At 28.4% G+C, this 27,206-nt stretch overlaps 1 protein-coding gene across 1 annotated transcript; it reads left to right on the top strand.

The window, feature by feature from the left end:
* The first annotated feature begins 374 nt into the window (after positions 1-374).
* r-l (rudimentary-like) lies at positions 375-27,206 on the top strand. Its single transcript, XM_067271391.1, has 11 exons — positions 375-604; positions 10,709-10,807; positions 11,291-11,452; positions 11,526-11,629; positions 11,878-12,013; positions 16,122-16,256; positions 20,670-20,803; positions 21,501-21,630; positions 21,709-21,793; positions 26,735-26,833; positions 26,908-27,206. Exons 1-11 carry the CDS (start codon positions 461-463, stop codon positions 27,108-27,110), a joined length of 1,431 nt encoding a protein of 476 aa, XP_067127492.1. The 5' UTR covers positions 375-460; the 3' UTR covers positions 27,111-27,206.

Here is a 27,206-nt window from a genome sequence, read left to right as displayed (position 1 = left end):
AAAAAATATCAACTTTTGAGTCACTTTAGATTTTGTTTTATTCGTAGTTCCACCATATAACCTTACGAGTTAGAGCATTTCGTTCTAAACATTATCGTATTTTTTTAATGGAGAAATTATTCAATTATAAGTAAGGTTTCTATTTAAAAATTTAACTTATTTTCATTTTTAACTAATAGTAATCATGAATAAAGTATTCACAATTTGTAATTACGACCAGAAAATACTACGAAACGAGTCCGGCTACTGGCGCTGTTTGCCGCAACGGCATAATTTAGAACTAATGCTCGCTACGGTTATTTTTAAAAAAATATATATTCTGTGCACTAGAGGGCGCTTCATGATATAAAGGTTTTACGAGCTGTTAATGTTAAACACGTGCTCTTTTATCTACAATCATTCTAAATCTGTGATATAACTGACAATTACTATATCAGCAAAATTCATTCTCTCGATCGGAATGGAAGAAAGTGTTTTATCAAAAATAATATGCGATTTATTTGATGTCAAAGCTATCAAGTTTGGCAAATTTATGATGAAAAGTGGTATCGAAACACCTATATATTTTGATCTTCGAGTTGTTGTGTCGTATCCTTATGTTATGGTAATTACGGATCTGTTATTATAGTAATAATATAATAATTGGTAATAATTTAGCTTCGTTTAAATATTTAAAAGCTTATGGATGTTAATGTGTATGGGGAAGCACGATTTTGTTCACCCTCTTTGAAGCTTAATAACTCTTATGCTTTTTGTCGAAAATCTCTGAAATTTTTCAGGGAGGTTTGTTTATTAGGGGGATTGGTGCTATTAAATTTTGGTGATTATAGGTCGAGGAGATGAGGAGATAAAGGGGGTCGTGTGTATCTCACTTGTCAGTAGGATCAGACTTAACGACAATTTTCTTATTAACATTTACAATTCACTATAAAACATGGGTTTTACAATAAATTGTAAATTCCACCCCTACCCTCAAAATTAACCTTTTTGCCATTTTATATTAGTTAAATAAAAATATAAAACTTTTTTTTTTTAAATAAAATATAACAGAGAGTGCTACCAAATGTTGCTGAGAAACTTAAGCAACTCATTGCTGGATTTTTTAGAATTTGTTTAAAAAATTATGGGGATACTACAGATTGCACCCTATGGAATTTTGGGACTTTGAGTATATATTTGAACTCGGGAGAAAGATGAGTTCAATGATACCCTACTTTTGGACCGGAGGCAAAAAATAAGAAAGTTATTGTATTTTTTTCCAGCAATCGCACGATGATCGGGAGTCATGTCGCTCTCTCCACTAAGCCTATCGCGTGTTTAACAGGCAGTCTGGCAAGTCGGCCATATATACCTTCAACAGAGGCAGATGTTGATCCACAAACACACTGATCGCCTGCAGTTGGAGTTAAGTCCTTTTCGCACACCCTCGTGCTCCCCAACCTCAGGGCCTACGGCTCCTCAGCCGCCGACACACTCACTATCACTCATGGTCGGCTAGTACTACGTGCTGCTATCGCAGCTTGTCCAACAAACCTAACCTATTCCTCCGGGAGATGACCGTAGTCCGACGTCATGGTTTGCAGACTTTACTGCAAGATGGCGGTACTAGCAACTATGGTGTGTCTGATGATAGCATTAAAAATGTATGATGACTTTCTTATTGTGTCTGGTCCAAAAGTAGGGTATCGTTGAACTCGTCTCAGTCCCCTGAGTTCAGGTATATACTCAACGTCTCAAAATTCCATAGGGAGTAGTCTATACAACAGCCAAATTATTTTCTCAAATAATAAATTATACATATTGTGTTAGTAATGTTGACATTGATATTTATAAAGAAAGATAAGATTAAAAAATTCTCTATATTAATTACATAAGTGATTTTGTTTTTGCTAAGTATTTGAAAAAGTTGGTAAAAGTTCACAATTAGCCTTTTATTATATGCATTTCCTTCAAAAATTTCTATCTGTTTAGGACATGTTTATTAATGATGTCTCATAAGAAAGCAAAATTAAGAAAAAACATGTATTGTGTTTATTGTGAATGTTTACCTTATTATTACTAGTATACATTTACAGCTTAAGATGGGAAATAATCATCTCAATCCAGCTTTTTGAATTTGATTAATTATAATTTTTTTTTTTTTTTGCCTTATACCGGTAAAATAATTAAACATAAACAGATCAATGATTACAAGATACTTACCACTCAAATAATTCTATATGAATCAAAAAGATGGAAATTACTTTGTAAATTACAATACAGATATTTTATATTGACTTACAAGTTAGCTTCTGATTAAAATAAATCCTTGTATTATTGGTTTCTCTGCAAAACAGCATTTTAGTCAGCAATTATCATCAACTTTGTTTATTGTATTTTATTACATTTAAATTTTATAAATAGACTAAATATTAAAATTAGCATTGCCAACTGATAACTTAGCCTTTAATTAATGTTTTAGAAAAATGAAATTATAAAATGTAAAATTGAAATTTAAAACCAGTCTGTTTATTTTATTTGTAAAATACAAAAAGCATTGATTAATATGAGTATTTTTTACTTCCTAAATAGAAACAGAACTAAATATTAAACTGTTTCATATTTTAATTGAAAATTAATTAAATTAATGTATGGCTAATATAGCTTAATTTATTTGAATAATAATAAATCATAGTTAAGAGAATTATTTTTTAATTTCTGTTTTATCATTTTTTTAGAATATAGAACTATAGAAAAGCTTTAAAATTTATATGTACAGATGAAATAAATCTTTCAGTAATTTTGTCCAGATACAATAATAAAATAATAATGTAGTAACAAACCTGAGTAGTTAAATTTAGAATAAAATATTTATAATATAAATGATTGTATATACAATGCTATAATATATTTAGTGAAACATTTTCTTAATTTTTCTTATAATTTTTAAGAATGCAGTAAGGTTGACAAATAAAAAAGTATCATTAATACTTGGTAATGTTTTATTTAGTATTTAAGTAAGAATTTTGCCCATAAATTTTGTAGATTGTGATGAATAATACATATTTGCACATAACACACAACATAAAGCAGGAATTTGCAAACATAATTGAATTAACTATTTACAAAACAATTTTTCACAAATAACTAAAATCAAACTTCATTATTTAATAAATGTAATGATATTTTCACTTTGTTTTCACCAATATAGTCTTAAAAATTTTTTAAAGTTATCTGTTGACAATGCTAATTTTAATATTTAGTCTACAGGCAACCCTTGACTTTTGCACACTTCACTTTTGCACATTCTACTTTTGCACAACTCGCTATCTTGCACATTTTTAAAAAATTCAACTTTTTAAATATTTTTGTTGATAATGAAAAAATTTGCTTCCACGCTCATACACTACAAAGTGCAGTAGTTCGCTCTACGTTCTCGGACACACATTACTTCCTACAATAGCAGACTTCTCGGAATCCTAATCGCTACTGTGTTGTTTCGAGCAAGAGGTCAAAATGGTTTCAGTTTTGCATTAGGGGGTGCGTCAATGTGTTGTGAAAATTTATTTGTTTATGTTTAAATATTTTGTCCTTATAAATTGATAAACATGAGTGAGAAATGGAGAAACTGCAGTGTTGATATGAACAAAAAGAAATTAAGGGCTCATAAACTTCATACGATTGAGACAAAGATGGAAATAATTAAATGTTCTGAAAACAGTGAATCTTTTGCTTCAATCAGACATTTGTACGATGTAAACAGATCTACAATATGTTCAATTTTGAAAAATAAGAGTAAAATTAAGGAATATGTTCAAAATTGTGGAAATATATCTTCAAAGATTGTTTCCAAAAGACACGGCATAGTGATGGATGAGATGGAAAGATCTTTGTCATCGTGGATTGATGATCAACATCAAAGTAATATCCCTCTGAGTTTTTCAGTTATTCAAGCTAAGGCTCTTAGTTTACATGAAGATTGTAAGACTAGATTAAATGAAGATTCTAACACTGTGTTTCAAGCAAGTAATGGCTGGTTCAACAAATTTAAAATGAGATATGGTATTCAACTAACTCTTGATAACTTTATAAAGAAAACAACCGAAAGCACTTAAACACACCTTGTTAACTTCAATATGTATACATATTGATAAATAAATACTTTAAAACACAGTTTTTGGTGCATATTTTTTTACATCCCTCTACTTTCGAACATTCAACATTTGCACACACTTTCAGGAACCAATTATGTGCAAAAGTCGAGGGCAGCCTGTATTTATAAAATTTAAATGTAATAAAATACAATAAACAAAGTTGATGATAATTGCTGACTAAAATGCTGTTTTGCAGAGAAACCAATAATACAAGGATTTATTTTAATCAGAAGCTAACTTGTAAGTCAATATAAAATATCTGTATTGTAATTTACAAAGTAATTTCCATCTTTTTGATTCATATAGAATTATTTGAGTGGTAAGTATCTTGTAATCATTGAAGTGTAGCAAGATATGACATCTTACTTCTAGTATTTGATATCAAATTCTTTTAAACTGGGATTGACGTTATTATGGTGAAATGAATACTTCTGGGATATATGGAAAAATTTGTCAAACATATTGAGATACTTTATTAAATTCATAGTTAATAAAAAAAGATAACACAAAATTTCAAAGAAAATTTTTGTGAACAATTTAGTAACATTAAATTTTTTTAATTATCAGCAATACTCATTCCTGTAAGTGTGACTTATTCAGATTTTTTTTATTTTGCTATCATTTTTATTCAAAAAATTTTATGATAAAAAGATATTAGAAAAAGTTATGATATTCGTATGATAAGCAATTTTGAAATTTGATAAATTTTATGAATGCATATAAAAAATGACATTGTTTCATTATTATTTTAGCTCTGGGCAATTGTTATGCATAAAATCAGATTGATAAGATAGAAAAACAGATTTTTTAAAATTGTATTACATAAGAGGTGGAAAGGTATACATTATTATAATTTCTGGAACTGGCAAATTTTCCAAGACTTGAAGAAAAAGATTATTTTTTTAATGTTTATTTTGAACTGTTTATTACTTAGTGAATTGTTGAAAAATACCTATAAAATTATTATTATTTTAATATCTACTTAAGTATGTAAGCTTATAAAACAAATAACAGAAAACATATCTTCCTCACACACACCAGGGTGTATATTAGATAAATACAACACTTACTTGAGCCTGTGACCGGTGTGAAAATAACCAATTATTTTCACATATAACCAAATAACCAATGGTTATTTTCACACCAGTCACAGGCTCAAGTAAGTGTTGTATTTATCTAAAATAACAGAAAATTTTATTTATTCAACCAGGGGTGCCCCAAGTGTCCCCTTTGTCGTTGGGTTGTCCTTTTCTTAATCACCAAGGGTGCTCTAAGGTTTCATTTTATTTTTAAATTAGTTACTCATTTTTATCACAGAAAACTTTTTCACTGATAGCAAATTTAAAATAAAAATATTTGTTAATTAACTGAAAATTTTGTTCTAGTGGGTGGTGATTGTTCAGTCAAGTGCTAAGGTACCACTGTATTTGATTAATGTGATTTTGATACGTGTAGTAGCACTGAGAGATTAATTAACTGCATTAATCAAGGAATACCTGTATATTTTATATAACATATGCACCATACTCTTTTTCTTTTACAGCTTGTGCCCCTTTTTTTTACAGTTTGCGGGTGCTGCTGTATTCAAATCAGGCAAAACTTTTAAAATTTAAACATTTTACCATTTTTCTAGAGAAACATTTTTTTTTCTTTAAATCAAGCAAGTATAATTTTTTGAACTTGTCCCTAGTCTGAGAATCTTTATATTGATAGTTATAGGAATTAGGAATTAATGTTAATAAATGAATATCAGTATTGACTCTGTGGAAAAATGTATTAATATCAAAAATGAACCAAATATGTTTGATTTCAGCAGATATAAAATAAACTTGTTTTTGTTTCTTAATTAAATACGTCATATTCATGTTGAAAATATTTTATTTCCTATTTAAATATCTGATGGAATTATAAAGACATTTAAGTTATTTTTTTAATATTAATATAGTTTGAATTTTATTGTGTATATTGCAATATTCACAAATCTTTTATCTAATGATGTCAGCTAGATAACGTAACTATTGCTGTGGGAGATCCGGATTTAAGTGTAATCTAGACTCTTGCAATTTTATTGTGACTAGTTTTAGCAGAGATATACTGGTCTCACAGCTACCAATAGCTGTAATGCTTTGAAAATGGAGCGATAAATATTTCTGCCACTACGAGTACTGTAATTGCTTTGTGCATAAGTTTGGCTCGAGCACAACCAGAGTTGGCTGTAAACATTCAAAATTCTTTTTTAAAGATGAAATTTTTCTTGTTTTTAACAGATATTGCTTTTGTCTTTTTAAAAGATTATTTGTAAATACTATTTTAATTTGGTTTTGAACATTATTTATTCATAAATGTCACTAATATTTACAATTCTATTAACTGTCACTTTCATGATTTTAGACTTTAAATTGTTAGGTGATTTGTTTTTTCTGATAATTTGGATTCATTTTTAAGTGTTTTTGGGACTTTTCATTATGGGTAAGAATGAAATAAATTACTGCATTTTTCTAAGGGTCTCATTTATTCAAAATATAGAAAAGTCCAAATGCAAATGCACCTATTATAATACGTAGTAATATAGCAGGTTTAAATTGAGTCATTTAAAACTGTAAATAAAAGTTTTAAAAATATTAAAAATTGAGATATTATATTAAAAACTTTTATTTTCAAATTGGATAAATTACATTTATCCAATTTGAAAACTGGTTGATGATAATAGTTGATAAGCTAGTATTCTGCAAACAATTTTAAATTTTCCCGAACTTTAACTGACAAATATAAAGGGCAATTTGAAAAATTCGAAGGATGAGCATTCTGTTTTAGTTGCCATTTTCCACAGAGAATCTTAACTCTTACCCTCAATTATATACATATAATTCTTAATCAGAAATATTTCATCAAATTGCAAGTCACATATTTACAATTTTCTTATGAGTTGTAAATCTTTTTAAGGAATTATATGTTTCCACTTATATAACTGGTTCAGAAGTGGTGTAAAAAAATGCCACTTCTTGCCAGATTTGCAGTAGCCAGACTTACATCCGGTCACAAAACACTTATTCAACATGCTGTTGTTTCTTTTTCTTGTAGAAAAAAATATAAAAATACTTGAAAATGGCAAAACTACTAACCAAATGGATAAACCAATGTCTTGCTGCAATATAAGTAAATGTATATATATATTTACTTATATTTTTATACTATTACTTATATATATACACACCATGCCAGAGTTGAATGATGGCCGGCTGAGTGCCATGTGTAGGAGTTTATAGGCTGAGGTTGCTAAAGGTGTCCCCAGCCGGCACTGTAAGTAACATAGGATGGTTATATCATAATTAAATAAGTCTGGAAGAGATTGGACTGGAGGTTCAGGTAGCATAACTAACAACACATCTGCACAGTAAGCAGGAGTTGTGGGTTCGAGTCCTGCTCCGGGCAATTCTTTTCTTCCAGAATATTCTAAATTACTTAATTTAATTATAATTATTAAATTTAATAAGAGATGACACCTAATGCCTCCCACTAGGAAAATTATTTAGAAATTAATTAATATAATCGCAGAAAAATAGCCCAATATAATCCAGTAGTTATTTGGCATATTACATGAATTATTCTGTTAATTAATTATCCATTTGATTCAATGGGTTGAAAATATAAATATTGTATTGAAATATATATCTTTTGATAATGATTGTGAAAAGGAAAATAAAGATATTTAATTTCTCATATTTAAAATGGAAAAAATATACAGGAATCATATCTTTAATTTAATTATGATGAAATAATATAGTGAATTATTTCTAAATATTAAAATTTAGATTTTCGATAACACTGTTTCATCTGACATTCTAATTTATTCACATTTGATTCTTTAATAAATCTTTGAAAAAATATCGAAATTTTTTAAAATGATGTCATTATCAAATTATTTATAAGGTGAAACATCAAACTTGGATAATTTAAATTTTCTCTTAATTCAAACTGTACACTAGTCCCTGTCTAATTCCTATTTAAATCAATGTAAAATTCTTTTGTTAATTTGAACTTGATTTGCCTCATCCTGTTTATTCATATCAAGAGTGGGTAGTAGTACTTCCACCTTTGAAATTTAAAGATCAAATTTAAAATCTAAAAATATTTCAAATTGTTGCATGATTAGGATGATTTACAGTCACTTTGTGGCACTTGCTTGTCATGGCATCTTATGATGTTTTTCTTTATTAAAGTCATTTCTTTTTTTATTCTGTAGCATCCAGAAATGATCTTTTAATTTGAACTGTTCAGGCTATAGTACATCTGAGTTCAATTTCTGTATCTCTTTTCAAATTTATACATTTTGTTCAAATAGAAACATTTTTAAAGATATAAATATTTTCTGATTTGATAAGTATTGATTATAAGTACTGATTATTAGAAAAACAGCTAAAAAGAACTTAACAATTAACATATCTTTAATTCTTTAAAAGCTCCAAGGAGTTATTAATGTTTGCAGCTGCTTTTATTTCCTTATTTTTACAAAATGGAACATTTAGTTTGAATATATGATTAATAACAAATTTTAAAAGTATAATTTTGAATTTTAAATAAAATACATTCAGATATTTAATGTAATAATATATACCAAATATCAACACAGAACCACTAAAATCCAGCAAAAACCCACTTCACCGAAATAAAACAAATGTTTTCAACATTTTTAAAATCTCATCATTGGGTTTAAATAGAATGGAATTTAAGTATGACATGTTATGTTTCATCCATTCAATGATCTTTAATCAATAATAGTCAAAACTGGAACTTCCACAGTATATAAGATACCAAACACACCTTACACACTTTTCCAGCAATTGAATTTAATTAAAACAAGTGTTTTCTGCCTGATTGATAAGCCTTTGTTGGTTTTTAAATGGAGATTCTATTTTTGGAATAGAATATTCTTTTCAATTACATAGAATCTCCATTTAAAAATCAGACAAAGGCGTATCAATCAGGCAGAAAACATTTGTTGTAATAAAATTCAATTGCTGGAAAAATATGTAATGTGTGTTTAGTGTCTTTATATGCAATGATCTTTAATTTTCAATTTGCATTCTATCTTCTGTTTTGCCTTCTGTTCTGTTTAAACTTGATGATGACATTTTTAAAACATCAGAATGCTTGTTTTAGTTTAGTAAAGTGAGTTTATGCTGAATTTTAGTGGTTTCTGTGTTGTTATTTTGTATTTATTCTAGTTCTAAGTTAAGTTAATTATGTTTAGTATATATCAAAGCTTCACATAGACATGTTATCATTAAAAAAATTTTAACCAAGTATCAGGTATAATTTAAACTTAAATCGTCAACTAGGACATATCTATTATTAGGACTTATTATATTGGCGTACTGGTTCTGCAAATTAAGTAAACAAAGTCAGAATGACAGTCTTTATTTATCACCTGAACACACATGATATCTTTGTGTTTCGGATCTGTTGGTCCCTCATCAGCAGGTTTACCATCGACATTTTCTTAAAAAATTTCAATTTGAAATTGTTACAAAATGATTTAAAAAACATAAAAAATTCCCGACAATAAATTAATTTAAAACTTACAATTTCCGGGTTTTTAAATACCTCTTTGAAACCGACAATATTTAATGCAAAATTCAACAATATCAATCTAAACATATTCTAACCCCACTTGATTTCTCCTTTATAATTCCTCTCTCTCCCTCTATAGACAATGCTGTTCCATGATTGGTCTATTTCTCGTCCTGTGTTGTTATTTATTCTATCTTTTTGTTTAACTATATAAATGTGTTCGTACAATCGTCTTTTATAATTATTTTTCCCTTTTTTCTTTATTTTTACTATGTTCGAATCTACTTTGCATCCTTTTAAATTACAATGTTCCGCTACCGCGAAATTTGCATAATTCCCTTTGATTGCATGAATATGTTCTTTTAATCTTAGTTTTCTTTTTGTTTCTCCAATATATGTTTTCTTCTTTGTAATAGATATGTCCTAGTTGACATTTAAATTATTAAGATAAGGACACAAAGGCATATAAATTAAATCATCAGGCATAATTGAGTGCAAATTTGAATGGATATCACAACTGGAATAGATATTATTAAAAAAGGAACGTTATTATACATAACAGCTGTGTACATATAAGTTGAAATGCATTATAGTCTGTGCTTTTATGGGAATAGAGCAGTGTCTGATTAACATACTTTGTAAAAGGATTTTTATCTAGGTGGAATGGTTTCCATGGCCTAATCATTGGTCCTGAATTTACTCGATTAAATCTGATGATGACCATTTAAAAATAGTTGAAAATATTTGTTTTGCTTATTACAGTATCTTCATCCTTGCTGGATTTTTGTGTTAGTGTTTATTTTAACGTATATTAGAATTTTAAATTGATTAGAATTAGTGATTTAAAAACAAAAAAAGTATAGTATCTTTGAAGAATGATGATAATCATTCTACAAGTAACTTTAGTATCTGGTCTTTTACTTTATTTTATTGTAATGTTTAAAAAATTAAATCAAATAAAGAGAAATATTTGGTTTAACATTTATAAATTATTTTATTTTTAGAAAAATGTTGCAGATGTTATGTGGCAAAAAATAGAAGAAACCAAAATATCCCACGACTTAATATGTGGTGTGCCTTATACAGCCTTACCAATTGCTACGGTATGTATTTTGATGTTTAATACAAAATTATGTTTATTCAGTTATTGTTATAAGATCATATGCTAGGAAATTTATAGAATAAAAACTTCATGATTAATTATCAGATGAATTACAGTAATTATATTTAATACAAGTGTACTTTGCTTTAAGGCACTTTGCATTGAAGTACTTTACAAATGTATGTGTTTTTTTTTCTCCTATAAACTTCATATTTGCATTTTCTATATAATTTTTTTAGTTTCTGATATTTTTTTATTTTATTATCTCTGATAAAATCATAAATCCTTCTTTCATATCTTGCTATTACTATAATCTCTAGACATATAAAAATTTCCAGAAGTAATTATTTTAAGTTTATCAAATATAAACTTTATTGAAAAATACCCAACTTAGTAATTCTGTAATTAATTGTTTTTTACTACCATTTTACTTACAGTTGAAAATGGTTTCTTATAAAAAATATTTTAACACTTTGTTATGTAGTGTATTTCTGTCAATAAAAATGTTCCAATGGTACTGAGAAGAAAAGAAAATAAATCTTATGGGACAAAACAATTGATTGAAGGAAATTATAAAGCAAGACAAAAATGTCTTATCATTGAGGATGTTGTTACTAGTGGAAGCAGTGTTGTAGAAACTGCAAATGTAAGTTATTTGAAGCTTTAACAAAAATAAAATACGAGAGAAATTTTTATATATTTGTTCAAAATATATATAGATACTCAGATCCGTTGGTTTAGAAATTAGTGATTGTATTGTATTACTTGACCGAGAACAAGGTGGAAAGATAAATCTTGAGCGGGAAAGAATTAAATTGCACAGGTATGTTATGAAAAGTTTTACATAATTATTGTCTAAAAATATTGTCCTGTGAAATTAATAGTAATTTTAAAATGTAAATTTATACACTATTTTTTTTAATTATTTTATCTTAAAACGTCAGAATTTATTACACAAATACTGTATTTTAGCTTGTTTTAATTTTCTTCAGATTTATGTTCTTTTTATTAATGTATTATTTTTAAATATGAATTATAAAAGTCATTTACATGTGAATTATTTTTTTACAGTATATATACAATGTCAACAATGCTGTCATTACTACATAAGCACAATAAAATTGACAAAAGTAATCTTGACCTTATAGAAAAATTTGTTGAAGATCATAAAAATTTAAAAATTATATCTGAACCATTCAAAACAAAAGTATGTATGAAATTTTTTAGATGATTTTAAAATTTTGTGTATGTGTTTTTTTTTTTTTTTTAATATATGAGAATGATAATTCACATAAACTCTGTGTTTTCTATATTTACTGTTTTAAATACATGCTCTTGTAAACAGACTAAATTTTTCTGTTTTTTGCATAAAAATTGAATATGCTGAAAAAAAGCATGCATACAAGATTATAAAATTCTTTTAATAATTACAATCTATTTACAAATATTTTAAAAGATTTTCAGAAGAAAATAAGTTTAAAATAATCATTTTAAACTTACTTTATAATAAATAAATTCTAAATTAAGTCTTGTCTTTGCTTAATGTTTTGTTATAATGTTGTTGACAGAAGATACAAGTACTATTCAGTACAAATATTGTTGAATCTTCTGTATAAACAGTAAAGTTGGCTCTATGAGATAGAAAATAAATGCTGGCGATTGCAAGCATATTCCAGTTGGAATAATTTTAACCAAATTATATTTTGTTTTAATCAACCAGCCTATGATAAAATTGGTTTCATCCTGCATCATCTCACTTAATGTTGCAGTTTCCAAGAACTTATTGATGACATTAAGTGAGGAGTTGCTTTATTTACAATTATACAATTTTTTTGTCTGATTTACTTTGTTAGTTAGCTGTCATTAATATATTGCATCATCACAATTGTTATTTAAAATAGTTATCTAAATATTTATTTATAAGTTAAATTATAATAATTGCTTAGACATAAAATGCAATTATTTATAAATTGAATGCATAACCCACAAGAGACAGGTCAGTAAATAAGACTATAAACATAGTAGCATGTGGTAACATAGTTCAATTTCATCAGGACTGCTTTTTAATACCTGTCTTTAAACTTATGCCAAAATTTGTTTAATGTTAAATTGGTAATAAACTTATTTTCTAACAACAAACTCTAGATAAGTGCGAAGAAAATAATAATGTGGTTCTAACAGAAACAAGTTGTTTCATGAGAAATCTAATGTTTATATAATAATTTTCCTATCTTAGGTTTGTAATTAGGGAATTTTAAGACTTTTTTGCAATGACTTTGACTCTTCTTTCACATTACGTACGGAAAATTTTGAAATCTCAAATATTTTTTGTAATTTATAAAAACTTAATACTTTCTAAACATTCACATTGAATGTTTAGAAAGTATTAAGTTATTGTACTGGTCATTGGTTTGCATTGCTGACTTAAGTCATTCCTGTCATCAGCATTCCAGTTTTTTTGTTTGTTCTCTATTTATGTTTATATCAAGCATTTAACTTCATCAGAAATAAAATCTCTTGCAAAAATAGTCTTTTTTATCTTTTGCAACCATAGTTGATAATCAATTGCACAGTATCCAATCATTATGCATTTCTTAGGGCTTGGCTCAAACTTTCCATCAATAAGTGCTTTTGGCATATGGAAGTAGACAATAATTCAAACACACAGTTTCTTAAGATTTGGCTGTTCATCATACCATAATTCTGCAGAACTTTATCTTTTAACACATTTTTTGGAGTCTAATTAAATATATTGCAGTTAAAACTACTTCAATCTAAAAGGTTTTGTCTAATTTTGAATCAAATAGCAAACAGCATTCTTTTTCAGTAGTATACTATTCATTTGTTCCACTATATTGTTTTGTTCAATGTGTGATGAATACTAAATTAAACTTGATTCCTACGTATTTTAAAATAAAAATGAGCAGTTGCAATTGATTCAGATAATGAAAAACTTCTAAATACTTTTGATTTTGATTTGAATGTATATGTAACTGTGAAATGCGTAATCATCAATGAATGTCTGTACATATTTAGTATCATGTGATTCTGGAGTTACAGCTTCAAATAAATGACTTTATATCAACTGAAGAGGTTTTTACAATTGGGCTTTTTTCTGAACATGGGGTAGCTTGATCTGTTTTCTTTCCACATTGCTGACAGATCGTCGTAGCTTTCTTATTAACATTCAAGTTTATTCTACATACAATATCCTTAAGCTTTTGTAGACTAATGTTGTTTACATAAACCAATCTTTTGTGTCATAGCTAACTAGCTTTTGCCAATTTAGTACAAATTTGCATAGTTTAAATTATGTAATAGTCAGTTTGTACAACTTATGTTTTTGGCCAGCAACTGCAATAAACTTATTTCCTTTTATAATTGGTCCTTTATCATTATATGATAAAGGAATGAGCACATGATATTAAAAATAAATGATGAGAAATGGTACCATTACATTTAGACACTGACAACTGAAAAATTATTGATGTCAAGTGCTATCATGAATTTTACACTGTGCAATTGTCTGTTTCCTTTATTAATAAAGAATTTTACACAGTAGCAACAGGTTCTTAAATACAGTAATTTACAATAAAATGTACAAATAATAAATAGTTATATGTACTAACTACAAATTACATTCATATCAGGGCTAAAATATAAACATGTGATTAAATACAGCCATACAAATAAGCAGTAGAAACTAATAAGTTTAGGACACTTAGGTAGTCTATTTCCACTTTTAGTACTTAAGCTGGTTTCACTTCTCAGCAAATGTCACAAATATAGGATAGAAGTATACTTATCAAGTATACTTACCACTCCTGAACTGAAAGCAAAGCCTTATTGACGAGTCGTTGTGGCGAATGAATAAATATTCATTGCCACTTTCAGTTTAGGAGTGGTTAATTTGAGTAGAGTAGTGAAAAAATGACTTGTAACTGAAGCAAATTGTAAAGCTCAGGAATTTTAATCTTTAGTTTATATCAAGATTTTATCCATGCTGATTGGTGGATTGAAGTTTACTCATCTTATGTAGTTTTTGGTGCAATACTATCTCCTCCTCTAAATATGTCTGTTTTTGATATCTCATATCAGAGAATCTAAATTTAAGTTCATATTAAAATATAAATCAAATCAGATATAAGTAATATATTATATTTAGTATATTCCAAATGGTTATCAGCAATTTTCTGAACAATATATGACATATTTCTCATTATTTCTTTTTAATATCATGTGCTCATTCCTTTTTGTCAATTGTTGTTTTTGCTGAGTTTGCCTTTGCTATAATTTTTGATAATGGTTTTTGAACAAATTCCAGCAAATCCAGTTTATCTATAAGAGTTTCCATTCTAAATTTCCAGTTAAAGTTGTTTCTATAAAATAAAGAAATTCCATCTCTTGTTGGTTGTCATAATAGTGCTTTTACTATTAATTTTATATGTCAATTACGAGATAACCCAAGAAAATTTTTCAGAAAAAATAAGCTTTTGGTATAAGTTTGGCTGAAGATACAATAGAACCAAATGATACAGCTAGATTTACTACCAGGCTAGAAGTTTGTTGCTAGACTATCGTTTGATTATTACTATAATTTGGGCTTAGCTTTTCTAAACAAAGAATAAATGTTATATATTTGAGTATTGCATACAGCAGTGGTTCTCAATCTGTGGTCTGCGGAACACAGGTATTCCGTGAAAAAACAAATATAGAATTAAAAATTGTTGCAAAAGAAAAATCAATACAATGTAAAATAATTTTTGTATGGGAATATAATTAGCAAACGCCAATGTCGTCATATATTAGACCTAGTGTGCTTGATTTCAAAAAGGTTTGCCACCCCTGCTTTAAAGCTAATGTATTGTAAGTGTTCTGCGGAAAACAAATGTCAAAGTTTAGTGTTCCCCGACTTCAAAAAGATTGAGAACCCACTGGCCTACAGTAAGATGTCTGAGAATGACATCAGGAAACATTTCATTCAATGACATAATAGCAGTCAACATATTAACTTAAGTAAATTTATTTATCTCAATAGCTGTGACTGAATGGAAAAAAAGAATAGCTTTAAGGTGTTTATTACAAATTTTAATATCTAAATATGTAATTTATAATTTTCTTTGTTATTTTATTTTATGTAATGAATAGTTACTATTGTTAACAAATGCAATGTATCAGTTTTCATTGTAATCAGAATTATTCATGATTTTAAATTTAAGTTTAAAAGTAATTAAGATAAAATAAGATTAGTTTTAATCCTTTAAAAATTATATAGTTGCTAAATTTTTTTTTTCAAATTTTATTTGTTTATTTAGAGTATAATGTCTTATTCCAATCGTGCCAAATTATGCAAAAATCCCATTACAAAGAAATTACTTCAAATAATGGAAGAAAAACAGACGAATTTATGTTTGGCTGTTGATGTAACATCTTTCTCAGATTTACTTCATGTGAGTATTATAATTTATAAATTTACTCAATTGAAAAATGTCAGATTTTTACCAGCCTAAAATAAAGCCTGGCAAAAATTTTGATAGTTTTTCTCATTCGTATTTTTTATCGGACTGCAATTTTATTGAAAACTTATGGATTCCCATTGGCATATGTTCTCCTTCGCTAATCTCAAGAACAAGTTAGATAGATAGGTCAAACTTGAAACCAGATATGGAAAGCTTAGACACTGGAGGTTCCAATTAACTATATACAAGCTGCCAATCTGGACTGGAAGTTACATAACATTTTAAATTAAAATGTGATTAAAAATTGCAGCCTGGCATTATGATGATGTTGCAATAATATATAACTAGTTAATTTATAACTTTATATATTACTTTATACTACCAAACTTTTTTCTTTGTTAGTATATCTAAACTTTGAAAATATGGGTAAAGTTAAGAATTTTATTTATTGTATTTTTTATCAAAACATAAACAAAAACACAAAATCCTTTTTCCTTCCATTGAATTTAACCTTTTATCTATTTTTGAAAAGAAGAATAAATATGGATTCTTGAAAACTAGAATGATTTGGCTCTCTAAGAACTTAAACTTGGAGAAGAACAAAAAAAGTTCTTTCTTCCATATATTCTGATTCTTCCTCAATATTTCACTTCCAAATAATAGAAAACAGGTTTTTAAATGTCGAAAGGAATGAATAAACTTCTTTTATTTAAAATCTTGATGTATATTAATATTTAAATATATAATTCAATGTAATCTGAAGTGATATCCGGTTAATTTTGTATTTAAGAATAGTCCGGCTTTTCTTAGTTTCCATTCATATTGACATAACAAAATTATATTTAGATATAACATTAAGAATTATAGAATATTTTCACTTTTTACTGGTTATAATGTTATCTCTGTAATGAGAAGACCTTTTTAAAGTTATATAGAATGATTATTAAATTTTCAGCAATTTGATAAATATATAACAGTAAAATGGAAAATTAATTTTGTAGTGGTAATTATGATAAATAACTTCTAGACATATGGGAATGTTATTTGCAAGCAAATAGAAATGTTAAATGGCATTATAAATAAAGTTTCAATAGGAATTATCCATATTTTGTTTAGACATATTCATGAGTCAAAGAAGTACTCTCCATTACATTTTAAAGTAACCATAAGTAAGAATATACCAAGAACATCCCCATGTACTGTATTTGCAAATTTAAATTCGTTGGTAACTACCGTACTTTCCGTCATATAAGATGACTCCTGACTTTTGAGAAGATTTTCCTGGGTTAAAAAGTTGTCTTATATGCCGGAAAATACGGTATTTATAGCAGCTTGAAGTAGTTGTCATCAAACTCAGCTACAGTGGCTTCTATGATTTAATTGCAAGTGACACAATGAAGATAATTGCTAATAAAAAATTAATTATGTGTATATTTGTAAACTTTCTGTATACAATCTAATTTAAATTGAAAAAAAAAACTTGTGTTTAGCAATTATTTTATGTTGTTATATGAATTTGTTTCTCTATTTTTCTGTTAATCATTTATCAAATTCTTTGGAGCTTTCTATCACATTAACTTTTAACAATCTTCCTTCAGAATTTTCTTTTGAAATAAAAATTATGTGCTTGTTCTGAAATCATATTTCTTTGTCTTAAATTGTTGATGTAATTGTTTCTGTAACAAATATATTATCAAGTTTTAATAATGGTAAAAGTTTTATGTACTGTTGTGTTAAGTATGTGAAATGTTTAATTTTAGATTTTTCTTAAAAGATTAATAGGTATAAGGAATCATTTACTAAATATTCACATTCTATTAATAAAACATTTTTTAAAAATTAATTAAGATTTTTTGTATGTCATGCATTAATAATATTCTGTGAAATTAGTTGGACTTGTGAGTCAACTTGCGGCTGATATCATGAGTTTCTTGTGGAGTGATGAATAAGATCCTTTTTTTTCTTTAAATTCTCATTATCATTATTATTATTATTATTATTATTATTTATGATCTGTTCAGAACTTCTAAACATAAGCTTTTTTCCATATATTTTGATAAGAGTGTGGTTTAAAAAAATTTTAAATTTTGATTAATGATTTATTTTTAAAAACTATTATTTTTTGTTTGTTAATGTATGTGAAATGAAGAAATTGTAATATATGTTGTAAGAAACTTCAGTTGTTCGGAAAATTCATTGTTGGATTTTGGAGCACTTGTAGCAGAAAATGAAAGGTATTTTTTCTGCAATAGTCTAGTTCAGGGTGTCCAACCTTTTTGTTTCTCTGGGCCACATTGGAAGAAGGAGTTTTGGGCCACGAGTATACAGGGTGTATCAGAATGATGTTTTAAAAATTTTGGGGATTATAGAGGATGAAATTTTGAATGTTTTAATATAAGGAACCCATAGCCGGAAATATGATATAAAGTTTCTACAGCACTTTGCACTTTGCGGTTGGTATGCTGAATGAAACAGCAGAATACAGTATTTATGACAAGTTTTATTGACAAAACAGTAGAGTACAATCAAACTGTCCATTGAATCAGTGGCTGCATTACTTTAGAATGTGACGACCACCAACTTTGTTACATCGTGTGCAACGACGAACCATGTTTTGTCCGACTCTCCGTAAGATGCCACACTCCCCTCTGATGGTATTAAATGCTGTAAAGATGCACTCTGTAAGCTCACAAACTGTTCCTAGAGGTGTTGTGTACACACGGGACATTACGTAACCCCAGAGGAAGAAGTCAAGAACAATAACATGACGGAAGGGTAGCTACTAAATTGAAGGGTGGTTAAGCACTTCCTACTGCTGTAGAAACTTTATATCACATTTCCAACTATGGGTTCCTTATATCAAAACGTTCAAAATTTCATCCTCTACACTCCCCCAAATGTTTAAAACGTCATTCTGATACACCCTGATATAATATACTCGTGGCCCTGTATATAATATACTCATATATTTAAGGATTAACATATCTAGATTATAGTAATAAGTATTAAAACTTTATCACAAAAAAGAATATTTTAAAAAATTACTTCTACAAACACTTTCAATTTTTACTTAGAAATAGATAAATTCATTTATTATAAAGAAGACAAACAATTTATTTGAAAAACACAAATATTTGTTTTATTTGGGTCTTTAATTAATAAAAGAAATGACAAAACACCATTTTAAAGTGCATTTCTATTCAACTAATATATTTATACATAATATGTAGCCCAAAAAGTAGCCAATGCGCCAAATGGTATTTTTTTACACCAAACTAAACAACAGATAGCCAAATTTGGCACAAAGTAGCCAAATTTTGCAATGCTGGAATGAATACTAAATAAGGCTGGAGTTGGGACTCAAATGTGCAGAAAGGAGAGAGATAAAGAAGTGAGGAAGGTTGGAAAATTAAGGGTCAATATTTGCACAATAGAAGGTCTATTTAACCTTTCTCATTACTTTTTATCTTTTGGCTCCTTTCCCCGAATTTGGGTCTATAATCCTTTGAGTCACAACTCCAGCTTTATTTAGTATTCCTTCCTCATTCACACATTTCCAAATATTTGAAAATATTTCCTTTCCACTCAAAAATAAAACATGTATAAACTTTGTAAAACTTCTTTTTTGAGTTTATGCTGTTGAAATAAATAAAAAAATATTAAAAAATTTGTCAGTTTTGTTTATGTTTATTGGGCCGTATGTGGCCTTTGGGTTGCGGGTTGGACACCCCTGGTCTAGTTTTATGCAAGTTTGCCTTCTAATTTACATTATTTTTTATCTTTGCCATTATTTAAAGATCTAGCTATCTCCACTTAAGTTATAGTTTTTCATTTATTGTAGTATGTGCTTGGTTGTGCGTAGTGTGCCTTAGTTATTCCATCTTTATGTTCATTGTTTTTCCAGTCATCATAAATTATTGATTTGCATCACTTCACTCAATTGCTTATATACTAATCCCGTGTTAATAAAACATCTGTCATTTTAATTGCCTCTTTATCTCTTCAAATAGAAATTATGGTGATTTTGTTGATTTGGGGACTATACATGATGACTACAGATTATCACATGGAATCACAGTTCCACTTAGAAAGTTTGCATTGATTAAATAATAAATTATATTTCAATGTGCTGATTTAAATATCACTTCACAAAATTTAATCATGAAAGAAAGCACTAAGTCTTTTCTTTTTTATCTCATGGAAACAGGAATGTAATCTGCCAATTTAAGTTTTATTTAGAAAATCAGAAGTCAGAGAACCAATTTGATTTGTTGAATCAATTTGAAGAAAGTTATTAAATCTTTACCAATGTTTTGGCATTTCAAATTTTTGATTAACTTCTTTGATAAGATACATTTTAATATCTTTAAATGGAATATTAGTTTTAGAAAGTTTCTTTTTTAGTTTGCCGAAGAAGTTGGTTCTGAAATATGTATATTAAAGACGCACATAGATATAATAGAAGATTTTAATGTTGATTCTATGAAGAAACTAAAAGAAATTTCACAAAGAAAGAATTTCCTTTTGTTTGAAGACAGGTATGCAATTTTATAATGATATATTTTGTATATATGTACAAATATAAACATCTTAAACCTGATAGATACATATTAAAGCCAAGTAATTGCTGGATTATATTGGTCTATATTACTACTACTAATAGTAATTAAATTATTTAAATAATTTATATAATTAATAATAGTAGTAGTAATATAGCCCTGTATAATCTGGCAATTGTTTGGCTTTAATGATGCATTGATTAAAATAATTTCAATTGAAATAAATAATTTACATTATTTTACACTTTTAAAAATTAAGAAAATGTGTATGAAAATTCTTCTTAACATAAGATACTGAAAAATGATTAATGATCCAATATGTGAAAAGTATAAGCATACTATTATACAAACTAAAGTTGATGCTACATCAACTTCAGTTTGTACATCAATTCTCTGACAATTAAAATCAAATAACAATATTAAAAGTGTTGAAGTGGCTGCCATAAGCATATTTAGTCCAATTTTTTAAAATTGGACTAAATACGCTTATTGCAGCCACTTCAATACTTTTTTTACAGATACAAAAATTTAAATAAATTTGTATCTCAAATGAAATAGTTTGATGATTCATTATATTTAAATACATGTTTATATTTGTTCATTGGCCATAAGTTATAAAATCTTGAAACAATGACCATTATAAATATATTATTGCTTTTCTTGAATATTGTTTCAGGAAATTTGCTGATATTGGAAATACCGTTCAGCTTCAATATAAATCTGGAATCTACACGATTGCAGAGTGGGCAGATTTGGTCACCATTCATCATTTACCTGGTCCCGGCATTATCCGAGCTCTGAAAAATGTAATCTAAATTTTGAATAATATATTTTCACAAGTTTCATTAGTAAACTAAAATATATTTTTCTTTTTCTTTTATTAGATTACAGTTAATCAAAAAAATGGATGTTTGATTGTAGCAGAGATGAGTTCAGCCGGTTCTTATACAACAAAAGAATATGCAACTGGTAATTATATCTTGTTTTCATGAAAACAATTTGCAATGAACACTTTAAAAAATCACAATTTTTATCAGTTTTGTTTTACAATATATGATTAATGCAAGGAAAACTTGAGATGATAATTTGTTTCTTTGTTATTTTAACAAAAATTAACAATATAAGTGTTTATTTGGGCCATGCTATTCTTTTACAAAATTCACTAACTGGGTTGAAGCTGATATATATTGGGGAGACTGTCAGACTGTTCTGTCTCTATTTTGCAGAGCATCATGAAGATGTTACACAAAATAGGTGTATAACAGATCTAGCTAAACAAGTAATACACGGTAAATTTGATCCGCTTTGGTCATAAACTTTGCTCCTAAGACATTATGGGGACTGAAGAACACTATTTATTTGGGAGTTTCTTCATTGTGTCAGTGTCAGCATACAACTCTCCCACAATTGACATACCGGAACTGTGGATAGCACTATTTTAGCTTCTAAAGATGTAAGCTGCATATTTTGCATAAAAAGCATTTTGCTTCATTAATGGCACTGCTACAAGTTAATTTACTTCTGTATATTGGTTTCACAATTTATTGGTTTTACTTCATTGAGTACACTGGTTGTTAAAAATTTTGTGATTTTATATATTTCAATTACAGACCATACTTGTGTGAGAGGAACAGTTTTGAAAAATGTTTGTCACCATTTATATTCCATTTTTCAAATAGTAGCATTCTGTTCTGTGTGAATGATAATACAGTAGAGCATTGATTATCCGACTTAATTGGGGACTGGGGTTGGTCGGATAACCGAAAAGTATAAAAAAATACATTATTAGTATAGTGTATTAGGCCTGGTTTAAATACTATCCTCCCTTTCATGGTCGAGCCAGTGCTGCCAGCTAAAACATGCAAAAATTTAACAAAAATAATATTAAAGTAGCCAAGACATAACCAAATATTGTAGTGCCACATCACTAGCAAACATTTGAATTTGCTGACTAGAATGCGGTCGGTTAATCGGGGGTCGGATAATCGATGCTTTACTGTATTGCCTGAAAAGAATAGTTATGTACTGTCAAAAGTACTTGCATAAATAAACCTTTTCTGTAATGCTGATATAGTTGTAGCAACATTACTTGGCATCTAGTGTTTTTACATTTTATAACTTGCTGTTTTAACAAATGATGGCTTTATAACTTACATGTGATTTATTTTCACAAAAAAAAAAATTGTTCCTTTTTCACTGTGCATGTCTGTCTGATTTTTTCTGGTAATTTACTGTACTTGACGTTATCTTTTCAAACTCAAATAGTTTAATAGTTTGTTATATCTTTTAGCTAAAATGCCTTAGTGACTAATAATGTTATACTGTTGTCACACCTCTTCAATATCCATTTTTAAAAAAGACAAAGACCAATTTGTCTATATGAGAAAATGACATCTGTATGAATTGATTTTAAAATCAATCTGCCTATTTTTGAAATTTAAATATTTGCCAACACTATTTTTTAATGTGTAGCTTTTGTATATAATAGCTCTATTCAACAGCAAACTCAATTCTGGAGAAGTTGAGTAATTTTTTTCTGAATGCCCTCTATGGAATGCTACTTTATACAATAACAACACATTGATCAAGTTTCAGACACACACTTCCTTTAGACACTTTCTTTGGGTCAACTGATCAAATAACTGCACCCATACAAAAGAAGTACACTTCACTTTTTTTTCATGCAGTACAGTATTAATCCACATAATGTTACCTGTTCTGTTGGCCATGTAAATGGGGTGGACGTCAATATGGAGTTTGATTTACATTAAAATTTATGCAGGTTTATGGGGAAATTTTGGGTATAGCCATAAAGAAAGTTGGGCACAAAGTGAAGTTATACTGTATTTGAATAAAACCTTTACTCTCTCTCTGCGTGCCATATCAGAAATCCTGACGTCGGCAAGCACCTGGAGCAGGTTAATAAGTGGTTAGTTAAGGTACCAAGGTGTATCCTGGGAGAAGTTACAACCAGAGTGGTTCCCCATTGCCTTCTCTGGTACATGATGTTATGCGACAGAAAATGCCTTCTGGGAGGTCTTGTAAGGGAAACTGGCCCCTATTCAGGTGTTACAAATGTGGAGAAAGGCTGGCCACATGGAGTTTTCCGGGTTTTCTCCCAGCATTTAGCGACAGAACCGCTCGGCCACTGGTGGGCAAAACCTTTACTACCTTTTCATAAATGTTTATTCCATCTGTGAGTACTTGAATGAATCCTACTGGAGTTTACAATCTGTTTCAATATTCTGTAGGGTTGGCCAATATGTCTGTGGTTTTTGTTAATATATGACAGATGGCAGTAGACATCAGGAAAAGCAACAAACTTCAGTTGAAATATTGCAAGATTGTAATCAGTTGAAATTCACATTTCATTTTTTTTAAAAAAGTGTAAAGATTGGTTGTATTTTGTGTTTTCGACATTAATCGAAAGATGGGTAAGCAAATGAGCATTTTTGAAATATGCTTTTTTAAAATAAAAAAGATATAAATGCAGTGCAAATCTGTAAAAAGATGTTCAGTTATTAACCAATAAAAGGCATATATAAACTAAAAATATATTTTCCTTGTCACTTTACTCAGGAATAGTATTTTTAAGGAATTGTGAACAGCTGAAAAAGGGCTTATAGCCAAAATGCATTCTATGACAATTCTGAGTTATTAATTTTGCCATGCTCTTTTAGACATACATTCTGTGAGATTTAAAAAGTATTAAAAAATAATTTTTTTAATACTTTGTAATAGTGGCACCACACAGTTTTAATGTCAAAAAATATTTAAGTTTATCATAATTCGACAAAATTACTCCTTTTAAGCTAATTTTATTACTTAGATTTTATATCCTAGTATAACCGAAAATTATTGGATTTCCTAATGGTTTCCTTAACTTCCTCCAAGTACTATGAAAGTCTAGCAAGTGCCCTTGCCAGATATTTTTGCCAAGAAGGGCAGGAAGTTTTTTGAGCTGCCCAAGATTATAGGTTATTGATTATTCATTATTATTTCAGTTTATTCAATCTGAAAAAATTGTCTGTGCAGCTTTTTGACATGTAAATGAGACTTATTGGTCAACCCAATACTATTTTGTGTTAATACGTTGTCCTGTATGAAGTTTGGATTACTGTATATTGCAAAGGATATACAATATTATGTAAATTTTTATGAAATAAAAAGTAAACAAAAAATAATAATAATGTATTAAAATTTTAGTAGGATTCAGTATTATACTCTAATTACAGTCAATATTTCACCTTAATTACATTAGTAATTCATATATGTAAATATCTGGCTATCATAGTATGGGCTTATCACATCAAAAACTGACATAGGTTAATAAATACAGATATTAAGAATATAGATTGAAAACTAACAGATTAAAATAAATATGATAGCCAGGTTAAATACAGGGTTGTCAAAATTAAATTTCCCAAACTCAGAGGGCTCTGGAGTGTTCTACTGCTTGAAATGAAACATTTGGACAACAGGTACTTCAGACGATGTACTCGCTATCTATTACATTAAAAAAGTTTTGTACAAAAAGTCACCAGTAGATGGTGTTGGAGTTATGCAACTGGAGTCCAAACCTGTTCCATTATTGGAGAACGGTATCTTAACATGCTAAAGACATTTTGATCCCAGAGCTTCAACAAAGCCTTCAAGATACCATATTCATGAAAGATGGAGCACCATCCCACTTCCCTTGCTCTGTTCAATGTGTTAAGGCAGTCTTTCACCAATGAATGGGTAATCATTTATTACTTTCCAACAACTTTGTCTCCTTGTTTACCTGATTTTATTCCGTATGACATCTGGCTATGGGATTTTTTGAAAGACCAGGTCTATCGTGAAAGATTGCATTTGTGTCAGATCTAAAGGACAGAGTTCATTGGCATGTTCTCATGATTAAAGCAGACTCATTGCATTCAGCAGTGAAAAAACGTGATTTGCATAGCTCCAGAGCTACCTGTCAGCGACTTTTTGTACAAAAAATTTGTAGTTAATAAATAGCAAATGCATCATCTGAAGTACCCATTGTGCAAATGTTTCATTTCTAGCAGTAGTTGACCTGTTCTCTTGTGATCTGATTCACTCTAGTCTTGTTGCTCTGCTATTACAGCATTTAGACTTTGATGTACAGTACAATAATGTTACTTTAGTAATATAAAAACTTTTATTTTTACTCTTCATTTTTTTTTTTTTATTTAAATCATTTATGTAATTTTTATTTTAATTCATTTATTTTATTCTATTTTTCTTTCCCTTTTCCCTGCCATTTTACTGTATCCCTTGTATAACTAACAGCATGTATCTACTATGTATTTTCTGTATTTCTGCCTGGCTGTGCTCAGCAGCGCCAGAGAATAAAGATTATTTTGACTGACTGACTGACTGACTAGAACACTCTCCAGAACCTTCTGAGTTAGAGAAGTTTAATTTTGACAACAGTATATTTTAAGGTGAATTATTGAGGGCTGAAAGTTGTCATTGTCTTCACTCTAATTAGTTTTGCAGGCCAATTTTTTCATAACTGTATCCAAGTGATCACCTCAATTACATGGCTGTATACGTGAAGTTTTACTATAGTAATTTGAAAAGAAAATTAACAGAACTGGATCAATTATATATATTTCTGTCTCTAAACATGAACATTTTTGATGTTCAGATATAAATACATACTTTGAGTTAAATTATTGTAATCATACTGAGAAAGTGGTTGTTTCTTTTTTCTTAAATATGTAAAATTAACACTGAAATTATTTGCAAGTTCTATTTTTTGGTTGCATATAAAAATCTTGCAATTATCATTCCAATATTATTTCTTATTAAAGTTTAAAGAAGCCAAGAGTATGTGCTTTTAACTTAATAATGTAAATATTAATTATTTAACATTGTAATTGTTTTGATAATTTGCAGAAGCTATCAATCTTGCAAAGGAGTATTCTGATTTTGTTGTAGGTGTTATCAGCCAGTCTGTTTTAACTTCAGATCCAAATGTGTTGCATTTAACTCCAGGTAATGATTTTTTTCATATTTTGTATGTATGTATAATCATTAGGAAAAAAGATTGACAGCTTATTTTCACTTAGGTGTTAAAATGAGTGAAGGAACAGATAATCTAGATCAGAAATACGTGACTCCAGATATTGCAATCAAAGAGAGAGGTGCCGACGTGGTGATAGTCGGAAGAGGAATAACCGAAGCCAAAAACATCCGAGAAACTGCTTCCGCATATCGTCGAGCAAGTTATGGTTTTTATCAAGAACTATTGATCAATGGCGAGAAAGAATGAGTCTTGTGATGAAACAAGTGCAAACAGCATCATTAACTTGTTTAAACTACTAAAATATTTCTGGAAGCATTTGATTGGTTGTCATCAATATACAGC

Source organism: Centruroides vittatus, unplaced genomic scaffold (assembly GCF_030686945.1).
Source record: "Centruroides vittatus isolate TY-2023 unplaced genomic scaffold, ASM3068694v2 contig_397, whole genome shotgun sequence".
Taxonomy (NCBI): Eukaryota; Metazoa; Arthropoda; class Arachnida; order Scorpiones; family Buthidae; genus Centruroides; species Centruroides vittatus.
Note: the sequence above shows the minus strand (reverse complement) of the source record. Positions and strands in the feature narration are given on the sequence as shown.